This window comes from Bidens hawaiensis, unplaced genomic scaffold (genome assembly GCF_021521415.1).
Source record: "Bidens hawaiensis isolate Kalapana, Puna unplaced genomic scaffold, B.hawaiensis_p1.1 tig00037253_1, whole genome shotgun sequence".
NCBI classification, from domain to species: domain Eukaryota; kingdom Viridiplantae; phylum Streptophyta; class Magnoliopsida; order Asterales; family Asteraceae; genus Bidens; species Bidens hawaiensis.
Window position 1 is genome coordinate 1 of NW_027496502.1, and position 10557 is coordinate 10557.

The 10557-nt window shown below is 34.6% G+C and overlaps 1 protein-coding gene across 1 annotated transcript; it reads right to left on the minus strand.

Moving 5' to 3' along the window:
* Positions 1 to 6017: 6017 nt before the first annotated feature.
* LOC143589150 (cation transporter HKT1;3-like) lies at positions 6018 to 9956 on the minus strand. Its single transcript, XM_077069991.1, has 3 exons — positions 8797 to 9956; positions 7311 to 7523; positions 6018 to 6363 (listed from the first exon to the last, which is right to left on the minus strand). The coding sequence occupies exons 1-3, from the start codon at positions 9810 to 9812 to the stop codon at positions 6165 to 6167; spliced, it is 1428 nt and encodes a 475-aa protein (XP_076926106.1). The 5' UTR covers positions 9813 to 9956; the 3' UTR covers positions 6018 to 6164.
* Positions 9957 to 10557: the final 601 nt, after the last annotated feature.

Here is a 10557-nt window from a genome sequence, read left to right on the forward strand (position 1 = left end):
CAAACTTTATTCCATGTTCCACCAAGTATCCCACTTTTCGTCCATATTTTCTTAGGACACTGTCTTTTCTTTTCAGCTCTTCAGTAACTCTTTGTTCAAGTCTTTTCTTTCCATCTTCCTCTTCTTTTGATTTCAAAGAACAGTCCTTAGGAATCCATGCACGTGCAAGTTTCCTGGTTTTGGAAGATTTTCTTGATAGTCTTCTTCTTGGTTTTAACATAAAATCTTCGGATTTTTCAATCGTCAGATTCCTTTTGTTGTTTCTTTTTGGAGAACTCCTTTACTTTTCAGTCTTGGAATTCCTTTTTGCTCTCTTATTTTTGGTTATCCAGAAAAGAGGTTTATTGTTTTTCTAATTTTTGGATATCAAATCCATTTCACTGGCAGAACTATCAGATTGATCATTTCTTCTTCTTGAGCTTGGTGTAGCTCTGGAACGAACTTGATTAAACTGACTGTTCATTTCTCGTTGCCTTCTATGCCAGTTCTTACATTGTCTTGCAAGGTGAGATGGGTTACCACACACATAACAAAGTATCTTTCTGTTATCCCTATAGAACTTGTCAGAACTATGATAATTGGTGGTGGTGAATAAGGTGATGCTTGGAAAGGAACAAACAAATATCTGATATATAACCCCAATCATCAAAAACATTTGAATAGAATGAATTGATATAATCTTGTTGATGAATCCCATAGTAGCTGTTATCAAATTGATTGTATAGTTGAGGATGACAAGCTTGATTGGTTGATTGATAAAAATTGTTTCTATGTGTTGGAACATATTTACATGAGGTACTTGGTTTCTCATTTTCAAAACAATTTTCTTTAATTCTATCTCCCTCCACTTTACAATCACTTGGTGAACAACTAGGTTTTTTTGTCTCAACAGACCCCGTTTCTTGCACATTTCTATTATGAACAATCTCATAAAAATAGTTTCATATTCACTATCAGAAGTAGAAACATCATTTTCATTCAAATTATTAAAAATAAGTGCCAACATCAAAACTTTTACAAGATACATGATTGTTCAAAACATTTCTCCAAGTATTATTATTATTATTATTATTATTATTATTATTATTATTATTATTATTATTATTATTATTATTATTATTATTATTATTATTATTATTATAGACCGGGTTATCAAAAGATTATTTTAGATTCACACATGAATCAAAACGTGAATTTAAAATCCTTTTGTCTCCATAACCCTTGTTAGTTTCCCCACAATCACTTTCTTCTACACGACCTGCCAAAGAAGATGAACTACCGTCAGGACTAACTGAAGGAAGAATTGGATCATCCGTCTTTGGAACAGCATGAAAAAATGTCTTTGGTTTTGGCACAACCAATACCATATAACATTTCATCCTCAGGTGGGGTGTTGAATCTAAAGTGAGGAAGACTAGTATAGTTATCATTAAAAGGTGGTGGAACAGCAGTATGATCATAACCTATTACAGTCTTTACTTTTACCCCAATCTATGCCCCAATTATTCCATTAAGCTTATCGGAAGCTAACTCAAATTTCTCAATGGCTATTTTCCTTTGGGCTAAATCTAGCTCTAATTTGTCAATTTTAGCATTCAATTCCACAACTCTTTTTCATGGTGATTAGCTAGTTTTTCGGCTTAGAAAGTTTTTCATTAATTTTAGCCATATCGTTATTATGAGTTTTAATCCTAGTGGCATAAATCTTCAGCTTTTCTTAGATCACCGTTCTGGCATCTAAGGCTAAGATTTTCATCAATAATGGCAGCATTATGAGTTCCATAGTGCATAACTTTATCAATACACGCTTGAGAGAAAAGTTTGTGTACCTCGGGAATGACAAAGGTAGGTGCAGGTGTTCCAACAGCAAGGCTTGATGAGGTTCTTTCTTGATCAGTGAAGGCCATTCCAATAAAGGTTAGAGGATTCTTCAACTCCTCAAATTGGTCATCCTCCCAATCTGGTTGAGTTGAATCAGCAGTTCTTGTAATCATGGCCTTTGAGCTCTACTTGAACTTTCCCTTGGACCCACTTCCTTGACCGATTCTTGGGAATCTTGACTTCGAGGGGTAACTTGGAACGGGCCTTTTGTCGTGTCTCTTGGCACCCTCATTGTCAGACATCTCGGTGATCTTGATGTCATTAACAGCCATTGGTGGATTGGTGCATTCTCTTGCAAAGTGACCTGTTTCATTGCAGTTGTAGCAATGCAGCTTGTCTTTCTCAAACCCAATACTCTTCCCATCACCATCTTTGAAACTGTTCTTCCCATACTTTTCCATGAAGTTTGAAGCTCGGTGAACAGCCATGGCCATCTGGTACTTGATGTCCGTTTTCTTGAGATCCTTCTTGTTGATCTCGGGAAGGTCTCCTCGCTCAGAGGAAGGAGGAAGCAGCTTTCCTTGTAATAACTCCTTGTGGCCTGCCATAAAGGCATGAAACAGTGCCACATTGGAGTCATCAGGTGAAATGGTTTGAGGAGCAGAGTGAGCTTGATTGCATGCAGTTTTCTTGATCCCATAAGCTCTTAGGGCTTGTTCAACGGCCTTGTAAAGTGCATCTTGAAAGGAACTTGAACTTGATGGTGCTTGAGGTGCGGCAGTAGTCTTAAGAGTAGATGCAGCAGTTTGACCTGCGGGGTGTGCTTGACTCAGGAATGCAGTGCTTACACCTGATTTAGTAGCTATTCCAGCTTGGGTGAGAGAACTGATATGATTTCCCATCCTCAACTTGTCATCCACCTCAAATAACTTGATAATGGAAGTCAGATCAGCAAGGGTGGTGATTTGCATATCGGTAGTTCTCTTTATTGTGATCACACTACTATTCCAAGCATAAGGAAAGGAGTTAAGCAACTTGTCATTGATTTCAACCTAATCATATTCAATACCAGCTCTTTTGATCTTTGTAATCAAGGTCTCAAAGCTTTGAATGAGATTAGCAATTGATTCTCATTGTACATAATTGAACATGTTTAATTCTCCCCCGAACGTTCCAATCTTGTTGTTTTGCATCTCAATATTTCCTTTAAAATTATTTACCAAGGCATCCCAAAGACCTTTAGATGTGGTGTGATCCTTCAAGGTTAGTGCAATTTCACGTGAGAGGCAAACACTAAGAACACCAAAGGCCTTTTGATCGTCACTAAAACACTTCCTATCATTGTCATCATAGGCAGTAGTAGGCTTAGGAACTTCACCATCAGCAAATGTAGTTGTGGGATTGTATGGACCTTGTTTAAGTGGTCTAAGAAGGTTATAATCAAGAATTCTAATGTAGTTCTTAAATCGCTACTTGAATTTCTCAAAATCATTATCCCAATTCATCAACTTTGGAGGCTTGTTGGTAGTTCCAGCCTCGTTCTCAAATATCTTATAACCTCTTACAGCATCATTTTTAACTACTTCCATTGGATTGGCCATTGCTTACACAGCTTTAAGATCAACACAAACACAATATGACTGCTTGAAAAAACAAGTATGGAGTATTCGAGTGAAAGGTAATCGAATGAAGGGTAATCGAACAGATAAGCAGCTCATGAGAAAAAGTTTTAAGTATAATGTAATCGAATGGCTTGTTAAACTAATCGAATGGATGAATCTAATCGAATGAGATTAAAATCTAATCGGATGGACTAATCTAATCGAATGGGGATTCGATTCGATTCGATTAAGGTATATAATTCGATTAGAATTTAATCTGGACTCGATTTGATTACTCTGGAAATTCGATTAGATCACTTAGTATTTGATTCAATTAAGCTGACTTGATTCGATTCGATAACTCTTGAATTCGATTAGATTACAGCTTGGAGATTCGATTCGAATACACGTTGGATTCGATTCAAATAAACACTGATTCGAATGAATCTGTACTTGTGGAAAGTACAAAAGGTACTTTCCTGCCACCTTTTTCAAAAGTGTCTTTCCTATGTATGTCACTTCAATCACTTTTAACCCTTTATGAATCTTCATAAACACCCATATTTCAACACTTTTCAACACCAATTTTTTTAATCTTTGAAGCTTTAAACTTTGAATCTTCACAAATTAACACACAAACTTTAACACCCGAAGCTAGAACACTTGAAGATTTATGAATTTATGAACACTCTTCTTCACTTTTATGAACCCGTAACCCACAAATCTTCTTGAAAATCCGTCTTCAACACAAACAAGACCAAAATCCAAGGTTGTGACCCAAGATCTACAACTAGTAGAGCCCGAAAGCTCTGATACCAATTGTAGGTCCCTTGACTGGATCTAACAACACTATTACTAGTTAACTTGGATCAAACTCTACCCTAGCTAGCGGAAATCACTAGTGAGTACAGAGATCTCAGATCTTGTTTGGTGTGTGTTATTGCCGTGAGAAAGAGAGAGAAGAGAGAGTTTGAGAGTTGTAAAGATAAGGTTTTTGCAAAAATTTATGTGTGTATGAGTTACACACACTATATATAGTGTGTGCTCATACACTTTCTATTGATTATGAACGGCCTAATGGGCTCAGATACAAATGGCCTTGGGCCCAAACAAACATAAACACAAGTCCAACAAACTAACAAATACATAAACAAAACTTAAAATACAAATACGAAAGCCTAACACAAAATGGGCCTTACATGTTGCATTGTGGATGTGTGTATGTGCATTAGTTGATTTTTATGAGTTTAGAAATCCGAAATATTTTTTTAGATCGACCAGCTGTTAGGTTGACGTGTGGATGCAACAAATAATATTTAATAATAAGAGCCCATTTTGTTTTGTATATGTGTTAATATGTGAAAAATATCTTTTGGTTCATATGTATTAATTATGCATCTTTTGATAAATTTTAGCTTCAAAAATTTCAAGTGGAGCTAAAAAATAACATGAGTCCCGACAAAACACAGAAACCCGTTAGGAACAATTTGAATAAGAACGGGTTGTACATAAACAAGAGTATGCTCAACAATCATATTGGCCAAAAAACAGATGGAAGAAATGATGTCCGCGGATAAGTAAAACAACTTTCATTATGTATTAATAAATGTTAACTTTTAACTATTTAGAAATGGTAAATGTTATGTAGTTTTGTAAAAAAAATGTCTTCTTTTAGGATTTTTTATTTTTATTTTTATTTCATGTTGTACACAGTATTTTTTTGGTAATTTTTAGAAATTTACTGCATTTTTGTGTAGTAAAAATCTGATTTTTTTTAAAAAAAAACTTTTTTAGCAATTGTCGCAATTTTGTCAAAAAATGTTTTTCAAGATTTTGTAGCAAGTTTGTCGCAAATTATATTAAGTATTTTTGGCTAGTTTGTCGAAATTATTATTAATGTTTGGTGGCAAGTCTGTCAAAGTTTTTATTGAGGTTTTGTGGCAACAATGTCAAAAACTTTATTAAGGTTTTCTAGCAAATGACTATTTTTGTGGCAAGTTTGTAGCAAGCATTATTAACCTTTGTGGCAAGTTTATAGTAATTTTTTAAAGGTTTTGTAGCAAGTTTATTAACATTTTGTGGCAATTTGTCTGAATTTAAATTTTAGTATTTGTCATTACTGATTAGTTAATTTTGTTAATGTCATTGTTATTATTATTACTAGTAATTTAAACAAAACAGTGACAAACTTGTTGTTAGCTCGTAGGAAACACTATTGTGGTACAATTGTGGCACCATTAGCGACAACTAATATTTGTCGTAAATCAGCAGCAAAAATTGTAGCAAAATTTCCAGAAACTAGATTTGCCACGCCTTTTTTCTCTCAAACCTGTATTGTCGAAAAATTGTGGCTATTGGTTGTTTGACACAATTTTGCTACAAAAACTGATGTCGCAAATTAGCATGTTTTCTAGTAGTGAAAAGAGTATTTATTATTTTACTTTACGATGGTTAAACCAATTGTCAAAATGTATTCTTAAATTAAATTGTAGCAAAAAAGAAGAAAATACTTTAAAGTACTATTTTTTTTCATGTTTTATCATGTGTAATTATTTTTATCAGTTTTATTTTATTATCAACACGTGTAAAACGGGTCTAACCTTATACATCATAAAAAATGGAATGCAAGACTTATGCAGGTTAAATATCTAGCTAAATGAGCTAAGAGGAAAGCCATTACAAAAATATCCCAATAACTTATTATGCTAAATGTATATGTATTATGAAGACCATGACTACTCGTCACAAGAGTTTCCATGCTTTTCCTCCATTAATATTAAACTTCTTCAACCTGCCAAAAATCATCACTAGAATTATAACTACTTTGCCCTCGTCACTAAACTTCCCCGAGAACCCATACCACTTGTTTTGGCAACCTCCATTTGGTTCCGTTCGACGGCCACAATTATAGCCTGTTGACAATCCAACATTTCCATATGCACTGTAACATGTTATAATCCCAGATTATTCTCTACAGGTTTGAAGAATTTTATAATGGTAATAAGCAGGAATAAATTATGCGATATACGCATTTATATCCCCGCCAAGAATAAAATACACTAAGAGGGCACGAGTTGGACATCAGTGAAACCCGGGGAAAGCGAAGCCGGCTGAGAGAATGGAAACACCACCCCAGGAGGTCCTATTTTTAAGTTTATAACTATTTTTTTTATTATTAAAAGTTACTAGAAATATAAAGATATAATAGCTTTACTTCAAAAACATAGAAAATATTAAAAAAAAAATTTAAGTTAGATATGTTTTTGCTTTGGCCAGACCTGGTTCCTTTGCATTTTAAGGGCAAGCCAGGCCTGACCGATCCAGTTATTAATGCATTTTAACTTATTTATTATTTTTAACTAGTTATGTGTAATGTGCATAGTGAAGATCATCAAGAGTCTTACAACCGGTTAAGGAAACAACACTTCGACGATGACAATCCAACATTAACCCTTAAATGTTTAGATGATGATTTCGAATTATCAAAGAACTATGGTAATAAAAAGTAGTTGGTGACTTTTGAGGAAAAATTAATGTACTTTAAAAACAAAAACGTGTCGGTGCTAGAGGAAATCAAAGTTTAACGGCATTACAAAATTGCAAATCAACTATATGACAACTAGTTGTTTCATTACTTGTTTTTATTATTTTTACATGTTGCTTCATGTTAATTTAGTTAATAAATAATTAGTTTCTTGTATTTTAAAATAAATCAAAGTGGGGGGGAACTATGATGATGACACATGCTTTTCAGGGAACACTAAAATGAGTAAAATGGAGAAATGTAGGACTCCCTTCCGTGTAAACTTTACCAAATTAAGTTTTGTCCCTTCAAAATATCAAGTGAATTAAAGTTGGGTGGGTGGGGAAGGGGTGTCATATCATTACCTTATAACTTCAAAGACAATGTTCAAAACATTAAAGTTGAGTGGATCATTGACTATCTGTTTCCTCTCGGTTATGCAAACAATTATGATAAAGATGACCAAATATGTCAGTTGTGAGAATTTTAAGTTCTCCATGACTTTGCTACATCTTTTGCTCCCTTGCTCACATGTCCCTGCTCCTACCGGTAAAAATGTGGTGTACGGCGGAAGATACCTGCAACAAAATAATTATTCAAGCACCCTTCTCCATGACTTTGCTACACAATTTGCTAGCTTGTTAATTTTTTTACTTCGATCAAAAACGTGTAGAAATGTAAAAAATGTATAGTTTTCCATACTTCCAAACCTATATTGCACCATAGGAAGCAGTACAGATAAGACAAGTCATAAATTATGAGTCCAAAAGTTGGGTTTTCTTATGACTCCATGCTTCTACATGTTACCATTTTCTTTTTTTTTTAAGTGTGCTGGATTTTAATGTTTAATCACTTCTTTTAAAATGGGGGTGGCGGTGTTGGGTAAAATGTATAGGGATGCATGTCGGATGTCGTCAGGGAATGTAAATTGTACAACAAACGGAATGTATATTCCCTTAGTACCTTCGACCGTCCTATATGTTTAAAAACCTCGCCGTTACAAAGGGAGATAACCCTCTTTTAAAAAATAAAAAATTCCAACCTCTCAAGTGATTAAGCCTTAAAATCTGGCCCTCATTCGAAAAAAGTTCATATTTTATATCTATAAATACGATCAATTTGAAACTTATTATTGTATTAAACAAGATTAGAATCGGTGCATATTACACATGTGTTTTAATGAAGATGTGAATAACCAAAGAAATAAATTACACATGTATCCTAGCTAAATGAGTCTTCTACTTTAATCGTAGACATTGGTGTAAAAAAAGAACTCTAGAAGTAGGTTTTAAGGGTTTTTAATTTGGCCGTTTTAAAAAGGAAATTATGTTGTAAGGGTTTCTAAGTTACACCTGTCACAACAAACGATTAAGATTCTAATTATTAGTATAGAAACTGAACCAAGTGTTTGATTTCTTGGTAGAAATTTACAATACAACCAGAAACATAACGCAAACGTGACACGAAAATACTCTTACCTTGTAGGTTTCCAAGTCTAGCTAACACGCAAGTCGTGTTTGTGTTTAACTTGTTTAGTTTAAGAGATTGACCCGCCAACATGTTTATGACATGGGCCATATATTATTCTTCAACAACCCAATTAGAACATTTACAACTTTATTATTATCCGTCAACACATTTGAGACATTTAGATAAATGAATTAACCAAGTCGTGTTCGGGCTACACGATTTCAAGTATAGCGTGCCTGGTTATTCTTGATACTTTTGAACGAATAAAGGACTGAAATCTTTTTGACACGAATTCAAACCTTTTCATAGCATGCGTAGTCAATTTTCACTTTAACAAGTACCAATAATGCAAGATATTGTGGAAGAAAAAGAGTGACTAACATCATCATGATGAACAGCACCAACACGGCACTACTGATGGTGGAGAGATCGACAATCGATTCGCCAGCATGCCGAGTGTTTACCGTCTGAAACAAGATCCCAACCAGTTTTTGGTACACATTCATATCTCTTAGAGACCCTAAACTCCACTCCATTGATGAAAGCAAAATAAATTGCACCATAAGAAAAACCAGCACCGTTATCACAAGAAGGTAAGAGTGTTTGTAAGAAAGAAGATGATGATATCCCAACCCTTTTGAGTTCCTTAACAAGTACCTACTTTCTTCTTTCTTTGTGAATCTACCTATGGTCCAAATCAAGGATCTTAATACTGGAGGGTAGAAAGTGTTACCTAGGAGAATTTGAGGGGCGAGGATTAATAAAAGACCGGAGTTTTTTCTGAAGATCAATATGTTTTCATTGGTTGGAATGAACCCACAATTTGAAAAGGTTGAAACTATTGTGAAGATTGAGAAAGTGACTGCATGCAGATTCTTTTGCTTGAGTATATCCCTTGCACTTGAGATGGAATTTATGTAAAGAAAAACTGAAACCATGCTCAAAAGATGAACACATAGTAAGTAAAACAATACTACAAGACTCAAAAACTTTAAAGACTTGTACTTCAAAGCCAACATATTATTATTATCGTTATTAAGACTTTCTGGATCAACGTTAATGAGGTGCCCGCTTGAAGCTGGCGATAGAGATGGTTTACAAAAGAGCGTACGGATATAGAGCGATAGCATCGAAGTGAACACCTCGCCGCCTATGAGCATAAGAATGGTCAATATGACAAGTTGGGTGTTGGAAAATACCTCCATTTCTACGGTGGACAAGCTTGTAACAGTGGCTGCAGAGACACAAGTGAAGAATAAGTCTAAGTTCCTAGGTTTGAAAGTTGGAGTTTTTACATCCAATGATCGGAGAATAGAAAAGCCTAAGGATGCAATAAACAGAAAATAAATTAACTCTAGGAAAAAACTATTTCTGCGTAGGTAGGAATAGATTTTCATTGTGTTTTAGCAGAGAGAGAGAGAGACAGAGAGAATGAATCATTTAATCACGTGAATATTTGCTTTATATTGTATGCACGTTGTGCATCATATATAAGTTGAAGAACGAGGAGTTTATTGGTAACATGTGCCCCACCTTTAGCTAGTTGGTTTGACAGCATCTTGAGTACTTGAAAGTGGGAAGATATTTTAGAGAAGTAGTCAAGTTTAGTTATAGACTTATGGGAAACTTGTGTTCCAAATAAACAACCCTGGATTGTTGATTATTTTGAAAAATCTTTTGAATAGTGGTAGAATCGGGTTGGAAAAGGTCACTCGATATTGTGTTATAGATCCATCGAAGGTCTATAATGTTAAATACAGGGTCAGTTTGTGATTCCAAATAAAGTCAGGGTCTGTTTTGTAATTTTGTAAACATGTCTCCATTATATTATATAGTTGTTAGGGCTTGTATCATTTTTGTTAAATTCCGTTTTCTCGTTTATAATAAAACTTCGTTTGTTCGTTATCATCTTTCTTGAATCCCTGGTACCTGTTTCAATTGGTATCAGAGCGAATGAGATTAATCGCTCAATTAATCCAAAGGACTGGATTCTGATTATCGATATGGAAGGAAGTACGACCGGAGATCAAAGATGGGCACATCGGCACCGACAAATAACAATAGAGAGAACTACATGACGATTCCATTGCAATACCATGTTCTTACGTAAACAAATTATACGATTTGGGCGGTGAAACTGAA

Excerpts from the sequence above, each read along its gene's own strand:
- LOC143589150 (XM_077069991.1), bottom strand. The coding sequence starts at position 9,812 with ATGAAAATCTATTCCTACCTACGCAGAAATAGTTTTTTCCTAGAGTTA. Across the intron at positions 7,524-8,796 it reads GTGCTGTTCATCATGATGAT|GTATCTTCCGCCGTACACCA; the intron begins GTTAGTCACTCT and ends ATTTTGTTGCAG. Across the intron at positions 6,364-7,310 it reads ATTGTCTTTGAAGTTATAAG|TGCATATGGAAATGTTGGAT; the intron begins GTAATGATATGA and ends AACATGTTACAG.